General features: G+C 36.0%; 4 protein-coding genes across 6 annotated transcripts; all 4 read right to left on the bottom strand.

Moving 5' to 3' along the window:
* Positions 1-414: 414 nt before the first annotated feature.
* LOC125212185 (3-oxoacyl-[acyl-carrier-protein] synthase I, chloroplastic-like) lies at positions 415-2,694 on the bottom strand. The gene is made up of 8 exons (XM_048112281.1): positions 2,596-2,694; positions 2,150-2,502; positions 1,653-2,078; positions 1,299-1,472; positions 1,085-1,198; positions 915-1,016; positions 770-836; positions 415-681 (listed from the first exon to the last, which is right to left on the bottom strand). Exons 1-8 carry the CDS (start codon positions 2,666-2,668, stop codon positions 614-616), a joined length of 1,377 nt encoding a protein of 458 aa, XP_047968238.1. The 5' UTR covers positions 2,669-2,694; the 3' UTR covers positions 415-613.
* A 1,493-nt stretch (positions 2,695-4,187) lies between these two features.
* On the bottom strand, positions 4,188-6,674 carry LOC125210404 (3-oxoacyl-[acyl-carrier-protein] synthase I, chloroplastic-like). Its single transcript, XM_048109962.1, has 7 exons — positions 6,572-6,674; positions 6,110-6,462; positions 5,518-5,949; positions 4,851-5,138; positions 4,666-4,767; positions 4,521-4,587; positions 4,188-4,411 (listed from the first exon to the last, which is right to left on the bottom strand). Exons 1-7 carry the CDS (start codon positions 6,672-6,674, stop codon positions 4,344-4,346), a joined length of 1,413 nt encoding a protein of 470 aa, XP_047965919.1. The 3' UTR covers positions 4,188-4,343.
* A 1,485-nt stretch (positions 6,675-8,159) lies between these two features.
* On the bottom strand, positions 8,160-14,848 carry LOC125215740 (3-oxoacyl-[acyl-carrier-protein] synthase I, chloroplastic-like). Of its 3 annotated transcripts, none has more exons than XM_048117269.1 (8): positions 14,761-14,845; positions 10,316-10,668; positions 9,556-9,987; positions 9,208-9,381; positions 8,909-9,022; positions 8,600-8,701; positions 8,433-8,499; positions 8,160-8,323 (listed from the first exon to the last, which is right to left on the bottom strand). In XM_048117269.1, exons 1-8 carry the CDS (start codon positions 14,843-14,845, stop codon positions 8,256-8,258), a joined length of 1,395 nt encoding a protein of 464 aa, XP_047973226.1. In that variant the 3' UTR covers positions 8,160-8,255. The 3 variants fall into 3 exon arrangements, with proteins under 3 accessions (XP_047973226.1, XP_047973228.1, XP_047973227.1); XM_048117271.1 differs by lacking the exon at positions 14,761-14,845 and adding an exon at positions 10,762-10,857; XM_048117270.1 differs by lacking the exons at positions 8,160-8,323; positions 8,433-8,499; positions 8,600-8,701; ... (2 more) ...; positions 9,556-9,987; positions 10,316-10,668 and adding exons at positions 12,445-12,600; positions 12,693-12,759; positions 12,861-12,962; ... (1 more) ...; positions 13,810-14,241; positions 14,306-14,655 and having other exon boundaries at positions 14,761-14,848.
* A 2,719-nt stretch (positions 14,849-17,567) lies between these two features.
* LOC125215739 (3-oxoacyl-[acyl-carrier-protein] synthase I, chloroplastic-like) lies at positions 17,568-20,563 on the bottom strand. The gene is made up of 8 exons (XM_048117268.1): positions 20,464-20,563; positions 19,978-20,339; positions 18,919-19,350; positions 18,602-18,775; positions 18,256-18,369; positions 18,063-18,164; positions 17,906-17,972; positions 17,568-17,810 (listed from the first exon to the last, which is right to left on the bottom strand). The coding sequence occupies exons 1-8, from the start codon at positions 20,561-20,563 to the stop codon at positions 17,743-17,745; spliced, it is 1,419 nt and encodes a 472-aa protein (XP_047973225.1). The 3' UTR covers positions 17,568-17,742.
* Between the last annotated feature and the right edge of the window lie 734 nt (positions 20,564-21,297).

The following is a 21,297-nucleotide window of genomic DNA, read 5'->3' as shown; positions in this document are numbered from 1 at the left end:
AATTAGTTTTAATTAAAATTATTATTTTATGTATTTATTACTATAAAAGAGTTTTGTGTGAGTTGGCTGCGTAGTTTTATTTCTATATATATAGCTATGAGACGAAAAAAATACATAAATTAATAATTTTAATTAAAATAATTTATTAATATTTAAAAATCTAAATTATAAATTTAATTTTATAAAATTAAATCTAATATCGAAATAGAAAATAAAGTGGAGGATGATAAAAGGAAGAAGAAGATAATTTTGAAATAATATCCGATTTAATACATCATTGAAATAATATCATATTAAAACAATTAAAATGTGAAAAGACGACGAAACCGCCCAAATGTTCAAAAAGGCATTTTCGGATAGAAAATAACCCAAAATTGGTTAAATATAATTTCTTAGAACATCAATTCTATAAATTATATACGTGCATAATTTGCGCAGGGGTGAACTAAAAAAATCTACTGTACTTTCGAATAATCAAGACAAAATTTAGCTACTAAAAATATAGTTACACTTGTCAGTTTACTGCTGCTTTCAGTCACATCTCTGTGTTTCTATTTTGTGAGCATCGACAACATAGTGCTTAACAGAGTACATTTATAGATGAAGGGCCGTTTTAAGGAGTGAAGGGCGCAAAGACAACAACTGAATTATGACCTCCAATGCCAAATGAGTTTGATATGGCTGCAATACAGGTCAGAGATTAAATCATATTATAAGCACTTAATACTAATGTTTTTATTCAAAACTGTGGAGGATTAAGATTTCATACCAACATTTATTTGATGCTGCTTCTTTACATTTGGGATAGTGTCAATCGTGACTTCACCCTCCAACTCCTACACATAATTACGAAAACAAACTCATTTTAACAAGAATTAAAATTTACATTTATTAGTTGCAGAATAGTAGTTTACATCTTGGTTGATTGTGGGATGTAACCAGCCAGTGTTGATTGCCTTAATCGTCGCTATTGCTTCCAACCCACCCGCAGCTCCCAACGCATGTCCAATCATTGACTGGTGAAATCATAAATTTTTAAATTAATTTATTAATTTTATTGCTGGTTATAAATAATTAAACAAACCTTGGTGGCATTCATCTTCAAGTGAGAGGTGTTGTTGAACACTTTCTTGATGGCTTTAACCTCAGCCAGATCTCCAGCTGGAGTTGATGTTGCATGAGCATTCACATAGTTAACCTTGCATTTTAGTTTAATTTCAAAATCTCCATCTACTCACTTATAAGATTGAGCGTAGAAATAGGCCACTCGTCCCTTAAATGCATTACTTAAAAGTTACCTCTTCGGCTGAAACACCAGCATTTCCCAAAGCCTTTATTATGCAAGATGCAACGACAAGCCCATCGGGTTGTGGATTTGTAATGTGATGAGCATCACAGGTAACCGCACCTCCCAAATATTCCGCATAAACCCTAGCCCCTCTTTTCATCGCGTGCTCCATGCTTTCCATTATCTGGCTAAGCTTATTTTAGAAATCTTACAATCAATTTAACTCCAATTAGATCACCATAACATGTTTTAACTTAATTGTAAGTGATCAATGTATTTGGATAGTGTAGCTTATAAGTTGAGAGTCAATAAAGTGACTACCTTAATTAGAGAGAACATATATAGGGTAAAAAATGCAACATACCAAAACACCAGCACCTTCTCCCATGACCATACCGTCGCGGTGAATATCCCACGGCCGCGACGCCTTGTGTGGGTCGTGGTTTCTGTGAGACAAGGTTCTGCAGGCTATGAAACCCCCAACTCCAACCGGAATGACTACAGCTTCTGTCCCACCGGCCACCATGACGTCTGCGTCGCCTGCTCTAATGTGGTTTGCAGCAGCAACGATGCAGTGATTGGCAGTAGCACAAGCTGCTTCAATGGAGTAATTAGGCCCCATGAAGCCGGTGTGTATAGCCAGCAAAGCAGGCCCCATGTTTGGCATAACATAAGGAATGAAAAATGGAGTTATCTCTCTTCCATTAATCAAGTCTTCCATTCCATTACTGAAAGTCGTGAAGCCACCTCTTCCTGTTCCCACCACCACTCCCATTCTCGTCTTGTCCATCTGCAACAAATTAACAACGGAAAATGGACTTATCGTTTTGAATTTTCAGAAAACATGCAATTAATTCTCACCGCCTCAATAACTTGTTTCCCAAGGTTAGCATCATCAAGAGCCCTTTTGCCAGCAACCAAACAATATCTCCAGCAATCATCGAGACGGCGATCATCCTTCCCGTTGATGTATCCCTCCGAAGAGAAGCCGCGAATCTGGCCTGCGATCTTAACAGCAAAATCTGATGTATCAAATCTGTCGATGAGAGAAATGGCGCTCTCTCCAGCAAGCAATTTGTTGTAGTAAACATCAATGTCACTTCCAAAAACAGAAACAAGCCCCATCCCAGTTATTACTATCCTTTTCTTTGGATCTGTCTCTCTCTTTGGAGAGGAATTAGAAGCCATTGCCTTGATCTTCTTCCCATTTCTCGCTGCTCAATTAATATATACACACAATCACTTGATCAAAACAAGAAATTAAAAGGAAATATTAGGAATTAAATACTAGATCATGAAGTATTCACCTGATGGAGTTGTAAGGAACAGCTTAGGGTTTGTTGATTGAGTAAGCAGAGTAGAAAAACAAGATGCTAACATAATGCTCCACAATTCTTTTTTTTTTTGCTTCCCATGCATAGCTCATGATTCATGAATACCTATATAACACAACTCATGCATTATAGTTTTGGTTGTTGCCGCATTCATTAATTTTCTCCAATAAATACTAAGTACCTACTAACATCACTTGCATGCAAATAATTAATGTAAATAACTACACATATATGGTTGCATATATGGATCAGAAATTCGATGGCTCTTTAGTGAATTACACATGCACGCACTGAAACGGAATCCCAACAAAACAATGACTTGACTGCAATCGCCATTCGTACAACCACCGTTTTTGTCATTGTCGACATTGCCACATACGAGATTAACGTGGATGACACAAGATTTTCACGGAGATGACTACGAGATTTTCAACATGGAACCATCCCCTCCAGAGGTTAGATCTGGTTCACGAGTGAACTATTTTAGAAGTAGATTTGATTTTAATTTGTAAGTAATGAAATTTAAATACATATAATATGGTTTATAAAATGATGAACTTGATAATTTGAACTATGGCTGAGACTTGAGATGAGGATGGCTGAAAATCAAGTCTTTATTATGGATGACCTAATATCCTTAAGGAAAATAGAAAGAAAAGTAGAACTTTAAATTGCAAATTGAATGGTGGTCCTTATTATCAGTGAGCTAAACCCGAAAAGAAAGTATTAAAAAATAGAAATTAAAAGTACAAAGTGAATGGTGATCTTGGCTGGTTGGTTCTTTAATTGTGCAACTAAATCTTTGTGTGCTCTATTCATTTCAAGAAGCCACTAGCTATAATACTACTATATATGTGTGTTTACCCCCACTACTAGTTAGTTAATTAATTAGTTACATCTAACCACTTTGTGAAAGTGAAACATTAACGAATGACCTCCTACAGCCTATTTTAGATAACTAGTAGGAGTAACTTTTTAGTATAGGGACATGCATTGTTCGTGTGGCATGAGAATTGCATTCTATTTTTCATTCTATAATCAATTGGTGATAGAGTGAGCGGAGAGTGAGATGTTGTTATATATAGTAGTACTATTTATTTTTGTTTCATGTGCACCGGATTACTCTGTTGGTTTGTGTTGGCTAAATATCTTGAAATGATATTTTGAAGGCAAGGAAACTTAAGAATTTGAGAAGAAAATATTATTTGTATATACTTTTAAAAGACAGAACATTATGGAAAATGGATGTTGTGTAGTGGAAAAGATAAATTTTCAATACTATATGTAACATGCGGACGTACAGTTGAAGGGCGGAATTAAACTCCTAACACACTAGTACTATTTTTTTCTTCTCATTTTTTGTTGTTAAAAATGTTGTCAGAAATTATTTTTAGCCCTTACTAAATTGATGCAGATGAAAATAAATGGTCAGAGGATGGATGATTAAGAATGACTGAAATTAGAGAAAAGAATGAAGAGAATAACTAAAAAAATTGGTTAAATATAATTTCAATTGAACATTCATTTTATAAATCATATACGTGCATAATTTGTACATGGGCGAACTTAAAAAAATACTACTTTCGAATAATCAAGATAAAAGAGTTTACCGCTGCTTTCAGTCACATTTCAGTGTTTCTATTTTGTGAGCATCAGCAACATAGTGCTTAACAGAGTACGTACACGGATCAACGAGCACATTTTTTAGATGAAGGGTCGTTTTAAGGAGTGAAGGGCGCAAAGACAACAACTGAATTATGACCTCCAATGCCAAATGAGTTTGATATGGCTGTAATACAACTCAGAGATTAAATCATATATACGCATCATATAAGCTAGTACTACTTAATTAATACTAATATTTTGATTCAAAACTGTGGAGGATTAAGATTTCATACCAACATTTATTTGATGCTGCTTCTTTACATTTGGGACAGTGTCAATCGTGACTTCACCCTCCAACTCCTACACATAATTACGAAAACAAACTCATTTTAACAAGAATTAAAATTTACATTTATTAGTTGCAGAATAGTAGTTTACATCTTGGTTGATTGTGGGATGTAACCAGCCAGTGTTGATTGCCTTAATCGTCGCTATTGCTTCCAACCCACCCGCAGCTCCCAACGCATGTCCGATCATTGACTGATGAACAAATTCTTGAAATCATAAAAAAGAATTCATGATAAGTTAGTAGCCTTTAATTGTTGGGAATATAACAATTTGACCTTGGTGGCATTCATCTTCAAGTGAGTGGTGTTGTTGAACACTTTCATGATGGCTTTAACCTCAGCCAGATCTCCAGCTGGAGTTGATGTTGCATGAGCATTCACATAGTTAACCTCTTCAGCAGCAACTCCGGCATCTTCCAAAGCCTTTATTATGCAAGATGCAACGACAAGCCCGTCGGGGTGTGGATTTGTGATGTGATGAGCATCACAGGTAACCGCGCCTCCCAAATACTCCGCATAAACCCTAGCCCCTCTTTTCATCGCGTGCTCCATGCTTTCCATTATCTGAACGAGTGTTTGGCTAAGTTTAGTTTAGAAATCTTACAATCAACTCCAATTAGATCATCATAAGATGTTTCAAGAGCTTATAAATGTGATGTTCTAATAACTTAATTGTATGTGATCAGAGTATTTGGATAGTGTATCTTATAAGTTGATATAGAATAATTAATGTAACATAAAGTGACTAATCTGAACATTGTAAACCTACTGATAATAATATCTGTTCCACCTCGTATATTTTTCTCTATGAATCTAGAATATATGAATCTATGATATATAATAAAAATAGACTAAATAATATATTCTAGATTCATGGAGAAAATTAGATGAGGTGCAATAGATATTCAGATAGTAAAACATAAAATGCAACGATACGACGTACCAAAACAGCAGCACCTTCTCCCATCACCATACCGTCGCGATGTATGTCCCATGGCCTCGACGCCTTGTGTGGGTCGTGGTTTCTATGAGACAAGGCTCTGCAGGCTATGAAGCCCCCAATTCCAACCGGAATGACTGCAGCTTCTGTCCCACCGGCCACCATCACGTCTGCATCGCCTCTTCTAATGTGGTTTGCAGCAGCAACAAAGCAGTGATTGGCAGTAGCACAAGCTGCTTCAATGGCGTAAGTAGGCCCCATGAAGCCGGTGTCTATAGCCAGCAAAGCCGACCCTATGTTTGACGTAACATTAGGAATGAAAAATGGAGTTATCTCTCTATGCCCCTTTCCAACCAAGCCTTCCATTCCTTTACTGAAACTTGTGAGGCCTCCGAGTGCTGTTCCCACCACCACTCCCATTCTTGCCTTGTCCATCTGCAATAAACAATGAGAAATATTGCTATCATCTTTTTAGTTCGTCCCACAAAATTAATACATTTTTTATTTTTTGAAATTTTTTCATTACACGTTACATTATTAACACTACTTTAATTACTTTTATTTGGTATTGAATTTTGAGCGAAAATGTTCTCACAGTATGAACAATTTGTTCCCCAAGAGCAGCATCATCAAGAGCCCTTTTTCCGGCAACCAAACTATATCTCCAGCAATCATCGAGACGACGATCATCCTTCCCGTTGACGTATCCCTCCGAAGAGAAGCCGCGTATCTGCCCTGCAATCTTAACAGTGAAATCTGACGTGTCAAATCTGTCGATGAGAGAAATGGCGCTCTCTCCAGCAAGCAATTTGTTGTAGTAAACATCAATGTCACTTCCAAAAACAGAAACAAGCCCCATTCCAGTTATCACTATCCTTTTCTTTGGATCTGTTTCTCTCTTTGGAGAGGAAGAAGCCATTGCCTTTATCTTCTTCCCATGTCTTGCTGCTTAAAAACACATCAACATACTTAATTTCTTAATTCGAAATATGTTTAATTTCAGACTCACAATAGTTAAATAAAAACAGTTAAAGTAAATAAAAAAATTGGTGTGCACCCGAAGCTGTAGCGACAGATTTGAGGCTCCTTTTGTAGCTCTGAGGGTATGTTGACTTTTTGTTCCTCAGAGTTGATGAAACTGCGCATGGAATGCTCGACATAATTTACACCTTGATCCGATTTATTTCTTCAATTTATAGGAGCAAGAAAAAAGTGAATAATTTTTCTACAAGAATGTAACCCTCTAGTATAGTAGAGGGTATAACTATACTCTTTTTCTATTGGATGGATATTTCCTAACCTCTCAACTATCGACATTTAACTAACCATAAATGTCCAAGCAAAGGACTATTTATAGCATTAACGAAATGACTGCGCGTGTGACATTATTTGTTCTTTCTAGATTTTTTCTATTTTATTAATAGTACGATAAAACTCATATTATTTTAAAAATATCTATTTTATAGGATGGAAGTATATATTCAATCATAATTTTTTTAATTATTTTAATTGTCTTATAATTGTCGGACAAAATCAAATATAATACGACAACAAAACAACATTGTTTTAAATATACCATCTTACAATTAATAATCAAAATATAATAATACTATCATTTTGTGGTCATATATATAGTCACCAGGTTTGAGCATTATGGGATAGTTGAAATGTAATAAATTATGATTTACGATATAGTATTAATTACAATTTCAAACGTTAGAAATTAACAATAAAAAATAGTAGTATGATTTACATTTTAATACAACTTTATCATCCGACTCCACATTTCCAAAAGGGTTTTTGGCTTTTTAAACCAAAACCTTTTTCCGAATTCTGGTTTTTCCCATGAACTATGAGATTTGTTTTTGAAACCACGAACTTTCATTTCGTTAGGATTTTCCCAACCCGACCCGAATAGCACATTTCCGACCCGAATAGCATAATTCAAAATGTTAAAGTTGTGTTTTGTTTATTCAAAAGTTGTCATTTGTTATGCAATAATTGTGATTGTATGTATTATTGTGCCAAATAGTATCCAAGTAATCAATTTAGTGACAAATAGGATTAAAATTGATATGTAGACAACCCGGGTTTCGTCGTTGACCCGCCGGGGAAAAATCCTAACGAAATGAAAGTTCGTGGTTTTAAAAACAAATCTCATAGTTCATGGGAAAAACCGGAATTCGGGGAAAGGTTTTGGTTTAAAAAGCCAAAAACCCTTTCCAAAATTTTAAAATTATATCACCAAAATCTTGCTTTAAAGACATCAAAGCAAAGGCCGGCCCTCTTCATTTCTCTTCCATTATTCTGATTTATCACACAATCTAAGCTCCAAAACTCCATGTTTGCGAGTTGATGTCATCTAGCTGAAGCCAAAAATTATTTTCATCACTTATATATCTTTCCTATTTTTTTTAATTTTTTTTTCCAGAGAGTACCGATCAATGTTCTCACTAGCTAGAGTTTGTGTAGCCGAATTGGGTGTGATGAATAGAATGCAGATAATATTGTTGAACTTGTTTTGACTTCATCTTTACTTCAAAGATATAAATATTGGATGAATTTGGGAGTAGAATTAAATAAAATTTTAAAACTCTTGTGTGGATTGCGTAGTAGACTGTGCTATATACAATATGATATGAGTGTTGTAGACAGATTTATAGAGCTTGCCATAAACTAATTATGTTCTTGTAAAGACGTTACATTATTAATACACTAAACAGGGATATGTATAAGATGTCTCAAGGGCTGAAGGGCGCGAATACCGCAACTGAATTATGGCCTCCAAATCCAAATGAGTTGGATATGGCTGTAATATATACAAGTCAGAGATTAAATTAAGCATCATATAATTATAATAAACTAAGTAGTATGGAGTAGTAAATAATTTTGATTCAATAGTGTTGAGGATTTCATACCAACATTTATTTGATGCTGCTTCTTTACATTTGGGACAGTGTCAATGGTGACTTCAGCCTCCAATTCCTACATACACATAAGTTTCAACATTTGGAATTACTATGAAAATACAAAGTCTAAGAAGACTTGATTAATTCATAGATAGTTGCAAAAAATTAAAGCTTACATCTTGGTTGAGTGTAGGATGTAACCAACCGGTGTTGATTGCTTTGATCGTTGCTATTGCTTCCAGTCCACCCGCAGCACCGAGTCCGTGTCCGATGATTGACTGATCATGAATACTAAAAATTGATCATTTTATTCAATCTCATGCTGGACAAATAATCTATTTTTTCCGCATGTTCATGAATATATGTCGCACTTTAATTCGACACATAAATTAAGGAATATAAAAAATAGTGGATAAAAAATTTAGTGAACTGTGGAGTATATACATATATAATAACGATGATATAATCATAACATCATTTTTGACCTTGGTGGAATTGATCTTCAACTCAGAGGTGTTGTTGAAGACTCTCTTGATAGCCTTAACCTCGGGTAAATCTCCGGCACGGGTTGAGGTCGCATGAGTATTCACATAGTTAACCTATCCACACAAAAGTTTAGAATTCATTGGTTATTACTATAATTTTTAACTATATCAATTATATTTTATGTCTATAACTTGGTGTTTTAAAGAAAAATATATTCAATGAAGGGGATAATTTTCTTAAAAAGGGACACAAAATATAATTAATTTTTTTCAATCACATAAAAGAAATGAATGGGAACCTCTTGAGCATCAACTCCTGCATCTTTCAAGCTCTTGATCATGCAAGATGCTACTCCAAGCCCATCCGGTTGTGGATCTGTGATGTGATGCGCGTCACAACTAGCCGCACCTCCCAAATACTCTGCATAAACCCGCGCCCCTCTCCTCATCGCGTGATCCATCCTCTCCATGATCTGAAATTTCATAACATATAAGTTATGATTAAATTAAAGGATTTTTGGTCTTAAAATCATAAACTTCAATATTTTCACGAATTTTGAAAGTGGTTTTACTAGGCAATTTTTCCAATCTAACACAAATTTTCACTTTATAAATACATACTAATGTACTAATGATTAATGACATACCAAAATACCAGCACCTTCTCCCATAACAAAACCGTCTCGGTGTATGTCCCACGGTCTCGACGCCTTATGAGGCTCGTTGTTTCTCAAAGACAAGGCTCTGCAGGCTGTGCAGCCCCCGACTCCAGCTACAGTGACTCCGGCATCAGATGCACCAGCCACCATGACGTCTGCCTCGCCTCGCCTGATGTGGTTTGCAGCAGCAATGAAGCAGTGATTGGCAGTAGCGCAAGCTGTTGAGATGGAGTAAGTAGGCCCCATGAAGCCGGCATCTATGGCCAGCAATGCAGACCCCATGTTTGATATTGAATAAGGGATGAAAAATGGACTTATATTTTTAGGCCCTTTTTGGACTGAGCCTTCAATTCCATCGCTGTAAATCGTATTGCCTCCCATTGCTGATCCCACCAACACTCCCATTCTCGTTTTGTCCATCTGCAACACACAATTTAATTTACTAACTAGGACAAAAAGTATAATGGCCAGTATTTTAATTCTTTTTGAAAAAATTAATTTCTCGCTCCATCCCACTCTAAGTGCAGTAATTCTTATTCCACACGAGATTTTATGTTAATATTGTTTTGCAAATTAAGTGTACAGAGAATAATAAAGTAACTAGAGTGTAAAAAAAAAGCAGAGAGTAATATATATTTCTATTTTAAGAAATGTGTCATTTAGAGTAGACATTCCAAAAAGGAAAATGCAGTGACAAAGGGAATATTATTGTATACTATTATTTAAAAAAATTGAAATTAATTCTCACAGTGTCAACAGCTTTTTTCCCAAGGTTAGCATCATCGAGAGCCCGTTTCCCGGCAACCAAACAATATCTCCAGCAATCATCGAGACGGCGATCATCCTTCCCATTGATGTATCCTTCCGAAGAGAAGCCGCGAATCTGGCCGGCGATCTTAACAGAAAAATCTGATGTATCAAATCGGTCGATGAGAGTAATGCCACTCTCCCCAGCAAGCAATTTGTTGTAGTAAACATCAATGTCACTTCCAAAAACAGAAACAAGCCCCATCCCAGTTATCACTATCCTTTTCTTTGGATCTGTCTCTCTCTTTGGAGAGGAATTAGAAGCCATTGCCTTGATCTTCTTCCCATTTCTCGCTGCTCAATTAATATACACTCACAATCACTTGATCAAAACAAGAAATTAAAAGGAAGTATTAGGAATTAAATAGTAGATCATGAAGTATTCACCTGATGAAGTTGTAAGGAACAGCTTAGGGTTTGCTGATTGAGTAAGCAGAGTAGAAAAACAAGATGCTAACATAATGCTCCACAATTTTTTTTTTGCTTCCCATGCATTGCTCATGATTCAGTTCTTTTATAAATACATATATAACAGTGCTCATGCATTATAGTTTTGGTTGTTGCCGCATTCATTAATTTTCTCCAATAAATACCTACGAACACCACCTGCATGCAAATAATTAATGTAAATAACTACACATATATGGTTGCATATATGGATCAGAAATTCAATGGCTCTTTAATGAATTACACATATGTACGCACTGGAACGGAATGCCAACAAAACAATGACTTTACTGCAACCCGCCATTCGTGCAACCACCGTTTTTGTCATCGACGTTGCCACATACGAGATTAACGTAGATGACACAAGATTTTCACGTAGATGAATACGAGATTTTCAACATGGAACCATCCCATCCAGGGGTTAGATCTGGTTCACGAGTGAACTATTTTTGAATTAGATTTTATTTTAATTTGTAAGTATCGAAATTTAACATATAATATGGTTTATAAAATGATGAAATTGATAATTTGAACTATGGTTGAGACTTGAGATGACGCTGGCTGATGCGGCGGAGGTTATGCCTGAAAAATCAAGTCTTTATTATGGATGGCCTAATATCCTTAAGGGAAATAGAACTTTAAATTGCAAATTGAATGGTGGTCGTTATTATCAGTGAGCTAAACCCTAAAGGAAAGTATTAAAAAATTAGAAATTAAATGTACAAAGTGAATGGTGATCTTGGCTGGTTGACTCTTTAATTGTGCAACTAAATGTGTGTGTGCTCTATTCATTTCACGAAGCCACTAGCTATAATACTATACTACTATATATGTTTACCCCCTCTACTAGTTACTAGTTAATTAATTAGTATCTAACCACTTTGTGAAAGTAAAGTACATTTACGAATGACCTGATCCTATAGCCTATTCTAGATAAGTAGTAGCAACTTTTTAGTATAGGGACATGCATTGTTCGTTTGGCATGAGAATGCATTCTATTTTTCACGTATATCGGAGAGAGAATGCATACTGGGGCTGTTAGAAATTACTCCATATGGTTTCATCCTATAATCAATAGGTGATAGAGTGACACGGTATGATGTTGTTATAGTAGTACTATTTATTTTTGTTTCATGTGCCAACAAAGGCACCGGATTACTCTGTTGGTTCGTGTCAATAATCGGATTCTTCATCTTTCCAACTTTGTGGGCTCTTTCATGCGTTTCTCTGTGTTTGCTGAGTATTTTGAAATGCGATTCAGGATACAATTTGAAAAGTTTGGAGATTATTACTTAAACTTTACTAGGACGGTAAATTTGGAGGGAATGAGAAAAAATGTTACTTGGATCCATACGAAAGGAGATAAAGATAGAGGAGTATTCGTATGAAAAATGGATGCTAATTGCTATGTGTAGTGAAAAGGAGAGAATTTTCCATGTGTGTAACTTTGCCAAATTTGATCTAAAAAATGAAAACATATTAGAGAATTTTTTTTATTAGGCGCACTTGCATGAAAAATGGCGAAGATACACATATTCTTATCCAGCAATAAAACTGTCTTCCTCATTTGCATTGATATAGCGTCGCAAGCAACTGACATACTTTTAAGTCATGTGCTACAAATACTTGCAAATTCATACATTTATTATATATAGAGTTCACAATTTTTGTAATGTAGAGTGTAATATTGACAAATTCATAGATTTATTAATTAAGGGCTGAAGGGAGCAAAGACAACAACTGAATTATGACCTCCAAGGCCACATGAGTTGGATATGGCTGCAATATAGAAGTCACAGATTAAATCATAAGAGCAAGCAGTACTATTTTACAGTATATATTTTGATACAAAATTGTTGAGAATTTCGTACCAACGTTTATTTGATGCTGCTTCTTTACATTTGGCACAGTGTCAATCGTCACTTCACCCTCCACCTCCTAAAATTAAAGTTTCAAAAATTATTACTACAAATTAACTAAGAAAAAAATTTAACGCATTTTGATTAATTCTTTAATTAATTAGTTGTAGAATAGTTTACGTCTTGGTTGATTGTTGGATGTAGCCATCCAGTGTTTATTGCTTTGATTGTTGCTATTGCCTCCAACCCACCCGCAGCTCCCATCGCATGTCCAATAATTGACTGATGAAAACAAATACTTGAAATCGTAAATATTGAACCTTAATTAATTATTGGAAATATAATTTTTATACCTTGGTGGCATTCATCTTCAAGTTAGAGGTGTTGTGGAATACTTTCTTGATGGCTTTGAATTCAGCCAGATCTCCAAGTGGGGTTGATGTTGCATGAGCATTCACATAGTTAACCTCTTCAGCAGCAACTCCGGCATCTTCCAAAGCCTTTATTATGCAAGATGCAACGGCAAGCCCATCGGGGTGTGGATTTGTGATGTGATGAGCATCACAGGTAACCGCGCCTCCCAAATACTCCGCATAAACCCTAGCCCCTCTTTTCATCGCGTGCTCCACGCTTTCCATTATCTGAATTTGCATCGTTATGTTGATGTCGTAACTTAGGAGTGTTGGGCTAAGTTTATTTTATAGAATTTTTAATAACTTAGAAAATGTTTCAAGAGCTACTATGATGATTTAATAAATGAGTTTATAAGTTGAAATGAAAATTATGAACTAAAATTATAAAATCCCTCTTAATAATAATAAATGTTAAAATTCCAAATAAGATGTGTGTTTTATTAGTCATCTTTTTTTTTTCAAGTTCGTTAACGGAATTAACTAGCTAGACAAATATCCTATATATACTATATTTATAACGTGTATGTAGAATAAGCAAATACTCAAAAAACTTATAAGCTCATGAACAATTTAGAAATTGTTTTAAGGAGTTTGTAAACTCTGTCAAACATTATGCATCTACTAAGATGCAATTATTGTGTGCATTGATATAGTAATAGTCTACTGCCTTGTCATATAAAAATAGAAACTTTTGAAACAAACATTCGATGACGTACCAAAACAGCAGCACCCTCTCCCATGACAAAACCGTCGCGGTGTACGTCCCACGGCCTGGACGCCTTATGTGGGTCTTCGTTTCTGTGAGACAAGGCTCTGCAGGCTATGAATCCACCGAGTCCAAGCGGTATGATTGCAGCATCGGTCCCACCGGCCACCATGACGTCCGTGTCGCCTCGTCTGATGTGGTTTGCGGCAGCGTTGAAGCAGTAGTTCGAAGTGGCACTTGATGCTGAGACCAAGCAAGACGGCCCTCTCATACCGGTGTCGATAGCCAGCAACGCGGACCCCATGTTAGATACCGAATGTGGAATGAAAAATGGACTTATTTTGTTACTCCCCTTTTCCAGCAAGGCTTCCATTCCATTACTGAAACCCATCTGGTTTCCCATTCCTGATCCCACCATCACTCCCATTCTCGTCTTGTCCATCTGAAGAAAAGAAATCAAATCAAATTGAAATTTCAACCTTTAAACAATTGAAATTAATGCTCACCTCGTCAATAACTTGTTTGCCAAGGTTAGCATCGTCGAGAGCCCGTTTGCCGGCAACCAAACAATATCTCCAGCAATCGTCGAGACGGCGATCATCCTTCCCGTCGATGTATCCCTCCGAAGAGAAGCCGCGAATCTGGGCAGCGATCTTAACAGCGAAATCCGATGTATCAAATCTGTCAATGAGAGTGATGCCACTCTCTCCAGCAAGCAATTTGTTGTAGTAAACATCAATATCACTTCCAAAAACAGAAACAAGCCCCATTCCAGTTATCACTATCCTTTTCTTCGGATCTGTTTCTCTCTTTGGAGAGGAGGAAGCCATTGCCTTGATCTTCTTCCCATTTCTCGCTGCTCAATCAATATATACACACACACAGTTACTTGATCAAAGCAAGAAAATGAATTGTATTAGGAATTAAATAGTAGATCATGAATAAATCGGTATTAATTCACCTGATGAAGTTGTAAGGAACAGCTTAGGGTTTGTTGATTGAGTAAACACAGTAGAAAACGAAGATGCTAACATAATGCTCCACATTTTTTTTTTGCTTCCCATGCATCGTTCGTGATTCTTTTTTTTTTAAATAAGGAAAGTCAATGCACATCTTGCTTGTTGTTGAGCTGCCGCATTCATTAATTTTCTTCAATAAATACCTACGTATGCCCGCCATATACTATAACCCTACTTATACTGTAATTTCATACCGATATATGGGCCTCTTACAGTAATAATACTCCACTAAGCTTAAAATTATTACATTTGCTATTAATATAACTGCATTAAAATAGTAGGAAGAATTTACTGCATTTAAGAACCATGTATTGATTCTTGTATTATTTCCGAAACATTCATTATATCTAGTGGTACGCATCAACATCCATATCTATCTATTGGGCTTTTGTACAGTTGACCCATATTACTTCTTCAGCTCTTTACTTATTTTAGTTTTTCTTTAGTCTGGCCCATTTACATCCTTTAATTAGGATTTATTATTTCGTATCCCCAGTCTATTGTGTTAATTTCAATTAGAAAACGTGAATTAGGCTCAGTACAGGAGTACGCCTCTTTTTTTTGTTTCAGAACACTCATACTATTATTTACTACTATTACTTAGTACACCCTCTGTACATAAGAGCATCAGCAATGGCGGACGTCCCGGCGGACGTCGGACCGGCATGCCGGACGTCCGCGTGCGGATACCCAAGTTCCGCGGCATTCCGACGACGTCCTTCGTGACGTCCACCATTGCAGTGTCCCGACGGACGTCCTGATTATTTAATTTTTTTTGAAACTCTATAAATAAGGTTCGTTGCAAACTCTATGTATACGGCTCGTTGCAAACTCTATATATATGGCTCGTTGCAAACTCTATATATACGGCTCGTTGCAAACTATAGGGATTCAAGGCATAACATGTACTTTGTTTGAATCGTTTTTTGGTTTAGGATAGTTTTTTTTGGTGAACTATGTACTTTTTTTTAATTTAAGAGTAAAGGCCAAAATTGGTCCTGAACATATGGTCATTTTACCTTTTTTGTCATAAACTTTATCTTTTGAATTTTTTAGTCCCACACATATGGAAATTTGATCATTTTGGTCCTGCACATATGAAAATTTGATCATTTTGGTCCTCCCGTCAATAGTTCTGTTAAAAACTAACGGTCAACGGGTTTAATCCCGATTTTGACCAAATTAATCTCTTAATTCTAATTTTTAAGTCACTAATTAATCTCCTAATTATTTTAACAAATATCCATTTAAAATTAAAATTAAATAAATAATATAAAAAATTAAATCAGGCCATCGTTCAATTTCTCGCCCAGATTCTTCACGGAGGCCGATGAGTGTGACTTCTTCAGCGAGAAATCACCCAAATCGGGCTTGAAGTGGATGAAGAATCTAGGGTTTTGATTCCCAACTAAATTCAACTCGCGCTCATCACCAGAGGGCTTTTACTGGGCGAGCCGAAATGCCTTTGAAAACGAAGCTGAAAGGTTTTTGCGAATCATTTGGGCGGTAGGAATATTTGGTAGAGGGGCCGGAATCGAGAAAAGTTCTAAGGTTTAGGGATAATTCTTTCGAATCGCCAGCGGAAACGCCGGACTGAAAGGGGAAATTCATAATATTGACTGGGATTTTAGCTCTGAGCAATGGCGTCTGCTCATTCTTCTAGGGATGATTGTGTGCTGTGAGAATGTGAAATTTTGGGTGATAATTTATAGAGAAGAGAAAGAGGCGAAGATGTGGCTGAAAAAGTGAAAAAGGGCAGAGGGAGACTGCAGCCTGTTTTTTGGCGTTTGTTTTAATTAGTGACTTAAAAATCAGAATTAAGAATTTAATTTGGTCAAAATCGGGATTAAACCTGTTGACTGTTAATTTTTAACGGAACTATTGACGGAGGACCAAAATGATCAAATTTCCATATGTGCAGAACCAAAAAATTCAAACGATAAAGTTTAAGACCAAAAAGATAAAATGACCATATATTAGGACCAATTTTGGCCTTTACTCTTAATTTAAATATGTATGTTTTTTTTTAAAAAATAAAATAGTTGCATTTTCCCCGTATTCATGTCGAAATTTTAATTTGGTGAATTTGTGAATTTTTATTATTGTGGATGTCAGTCGGGATGTCATTGAGGATGTCCGCCATTGTGCAGGGGGTGTCCTTATGATGTGACAGTGCAGTGTGAGGTCCTTATGACATGACATGAGGTGTTTTTGGAAAGTCCGTCGGGATGTCCGTCGAGACATCTGTCCCACTGTTGATGCTCTTATAATGTCTTTTCCGTCCCACTGTTGATGCTCTAACAATGTCTTTTGGGTTGAACACAAAGTTTTAATGCATAATTGGTAAAGTAAAAAAGAAGTAGAAACAAAAAGTAGTAAAGTATTGTTAGTGGAAAATGGTCACACCTCATCATAGAGAAGAGAATTTCCAAAATTCAAACCTGCATATTCTTGTGGGACGGACTACAAAGGGTTAATATTTTAATAGTTGAGGCGGAATTTTTGGGCATGGAGTTTTAGAAATAAATGTTGGGTGTGTTAAATAAATAAATTAAAAAGTAAGAGAGTGGAAAAGGTAGAGAGAATAAAGTATAAAGTGAATAAAGTAGAGAGAATAAAGTAAGAAAGAGTAAAGTAAGAAAGAGAAAAAAGTTACCAAATATGAAAATGACTCAACTATGAAGAAACTTCCCGAAATGGTAAAATGATTCAACTATGGCGAAACGGGAGTATTCTTTAGGAATTTGCGATCCATAGTTGTTAATTAGTATCCAATGAAAATGGAATAATCTACTATTAATCTCTCAAAAAAAAGGAAGTATCGTATAATACTTCCAAACATAAAACTATACTATTTGTGAATGGAAATTCAACTTTTCAATACGTTCGAAAGTTCATACACCAATTAAAAATGTGACGACATTTTAAGAGTTGAATGGTGCGAAGACAACAACTGAATTGTGGCCTCCAAATCCAAATGAGTTGGATATAGCTGCAATAGAGTAACGCAATCTTAATCAATATACATCATACTACTTTATATATAATTAACTACATTTTGATTCAAAATAGTTGAAAATTTCATACCAACGTTTACTTTATGTTGCTTCTTCACATATGGGACAGTGTCAATGGTGACTTCAGCCTCCAACTCCTACACATATATTTATACTTAGGATTAGGAAATAGTCGCACTCTAACATAATTATTTAATCCTAGTTAATGCAGAAAATAGCTTAACTACATCTTGGTTAAGTGTGGGATGTAACCAGCCAGTGTTAATTGCTTTAATAGTCGCTATTGCTTCCAGCCCACCAGCAGCTCCAAGTCCATGTCCGATCATTGACTGATGTTAACAAATTATTGAAATTCATCACAAAATTGATTTATTATTAGCCTTATTGTTGGAACTTAAATACAATAGTAATTAATTTGACCTTGGTGGCATTCATCTTCAAGTTAGGGGTGTTTTTGAATACTCTATTGATGGCTCTAACCTCAGCAAGATCTCCAGCTGGAGTTGATGTTGCATGAGCATTTATATAATTAACCTGTCAAGTATTGCAAATTTTAAAATCTTATTCATTTTAAGCAAAATAGTCAAAAAAAATAGGAAATCAATAGAAAACAAAATATCCCTCTAAGGGTGTTCGATTTTAATGCAGTTATAGAATATAAGACTTGGAGGTTAAGCAAGTTATATTTTAGGTTTTATTTATTCATAGTTAATATAATTTTAGGTTTGCTAGACTAATCAATTTTATTTACTATCACAACAAAAACCTCTTCAGCAGACACTCCGGCATCTTTCAAAGCCTTGCTTATGCAAGACGCGACGAAAAGCCCATCAGGGCGTGGATTCGTCAAGTGATGAGCATCACAGGTAGCCGCACCTCCCAAATACTCCGCGTAAACCCTAACCCCTCTTTTCATCGCGTGCTCCATGCTCTCCATGACCTGAGCTTTCATAAGTTATAGTAAGATATAGTAATAATTAATTACTCCGTCTGTCCTAGTATAAGTGATCTAATTTTTTTGACACGTCGATTAAGAAAAAGTGAAAAAACATGCCACTTGTATTAATTAGGTGAGTGACATACCAAAACACCAGCACCTTCTCCCATGACAAATCCGTCGCGGTGTAGGTCCCACGGCCGCGACGCCTTGTGTGGGTCGTGGTTTCTGTGGGACAAGGCTCTGCAGGATATGCAACCTCCGAGTCCGAGTGGCACGACTGCAGCATCGGTCCCACCGGCCACCATGACGTCTGCGTCGCCTCGTCTGATGTGGTTTGCGGCGGCGTGGATGCAGTAGTTTGCAGTGGCGCAGGCGGCTGCGATGGAGTAGGTGGGCCCCGTCAAACCGGTGTCCATAGCCAACAAGGCAGAGCCCATGTTAGATAAAGAATATGGAGTGAAAAATGGACTTATTTTCTTATTCCCCTTTTGGAGTAAGGCTTCAACTCCATTGGTGAAAGCTGTCTGGTTTCCCATCCCTGATCCCACCAACACTCCAATTCTCGTCTTGTCCATCTGCAACGTAACACTCAATATTCTTTAACTTTTCACAAAAAGTTTTGTCATATATTTTCATTTTTGTATGTTCCATAAAGTTAGCCAAATTTAAAATTTAATGATTCACTTTCTACTAACTTTTTCAATCCATATTCCCTTATATTTATGAAAATCTGTATCGGATCAAAATGTGACAAACTTTGCGGAAATGAGGGAGTATTTTTCTATTACAAAGATAAAAAGTACTACTACTAGCTAGTAAGATCAAAATATAAAGAGATAAATTGGCAAATAATGATCAAGTTTTGATATGTTCCACAACTTTCAAAATCTGAAATTAAATCACGAAAGATAGAAAGTTTTGCAATTATCCCATCTGTCTTATTTCCGGCGAAATTTTCATGGTGTGACAACCGATTTTAAATACGTAGAAGTGTTATGACAATGTAAAATTTTCTTCTTTGTAAACTGATCATATTTTTCGCATAATTGATTACGACCAACCTTCCTTGCACTGATTTGTAGGCACCTAGCTGATTTGTAGGCACCTAGCTCGAAGGACAAAGAAATATTTTGATGTATTTATCTTTGTCTATGCATATCAAAATTTCAATTTTGTGAGTTTAAGAAGATGCAAATTCTCACAGTGTCAACAACTTGTTCCCCAAGAGCAGCATCATCAAGTGCCCTTTTTCCGGCAACCAAACTATATCTCCAGCAATCATCGAGACGGCGATCATCCTTCCCGTTGATGTATCCCTCCGAAGAGAAGCCGCGTATCTGGCCCGCAATCTTAACAGTGAAATCTGACGTATCAAATCTGTCGATGAGAGAAATGGCGCTCTCTCCAGCAAGCAATTTGTTGTAGTAAACATCAATGTCACTTCCAAAAACAGAAACAAGCCCCATTCCAGTTATCACTATCCTTTTCTTCGGATCTGTTTCTCTCTTTGGAGAAGAAACTGTTGGAGTTTGAGATGCCATTGATTTGATCTTCTCATGTCTTCCTGCTCAAACATGTCATAACTTAGATCAATCAACATAGTATATACCTAAGTAAATAATAACATAGTGAAGAAATGGTGTAGCAAGAAAAAATAGAATGTGTAGTTGAAAAAATTTGATGATCACCCGAGGATCTAATGCTGTTATGCCGATGAAAGTTTCTTGAATCTTTGCTGCTCCTGTTGGAAAAAAAAGTTAAAGAAACTGCACATGCAATGCTCGACATTGTTACACTTGCTGATGATATTGTTTTTCTTCTTTAATTTATAAGGAGAAGAGAAAAGTGAATGGTGATCATAACTTGTAGTTGATCAGTTGTGTAATAACTGCTTTGCGTAACCATTATTCTAAATCACATAGACTTAACATAGATACAGCTAATTAATGGTAGGAACAGATCAACAGGGATGGCCCTGAAATAGGCTCTAGGCTAAATACTTAAAGAGGCCAGCCCAAAGTAATATTTCTAGACTTTTGTGGTTGGCTAGAAATGGTACATGGTTGTCATGTCTTTCATATCTTAGCGGATCCATATATGAGACAATTTTTTGTGTATGCATAGAGTATAAAATATCTAAAAAATATTAGTAAATAATAAATTACAAAAGCAAGAGAAGTGGTGTAGTAAAATTTTAGTTATGCATAAAATAACAATGTATTATGTATAATATTAATACACACAATGCACACATTCACTAAACACAAGCACTGCTCACGCACGCACACAATGCACATTGCACATAAACAATACACCACGGGGGCGTTCGGTTGGCAAGACTAAATCTCATGATTAAATATGTATCATGTTTGGTTCATAAGATTAACCTCCTCAACTTAATCCTAGATGGATAGTCTTATGATAATTAGTCATAGCCTCCCCCCTCCAACTAAAATAATCCCACAACTTAATCCTAGATGGATAGTCTCATGATTATTAGTCATGACAACCGAACGCCACCT

Source organism: Salvia hispanica, chromosome 3, assembly GCF_023119035.1.
Source record: "Salvia hispanica cultivar TCC Black 2014 chromosome 3, UniMelb_Shisp_WGS_1.0, whole genome shotgun sequence".
Lineage (NCBI taxonomy): Eukaryota > Viridiplantae > Streptophyta > Magnoliopsida > Lamiales > Lamiaceae > Salvia > Salvia hispanica.
The sequence above is the reverse complement of the archived record's forward strand: the minus strand, read 5'-3'. Positions and strand labels throughout refer to the sequence as shown.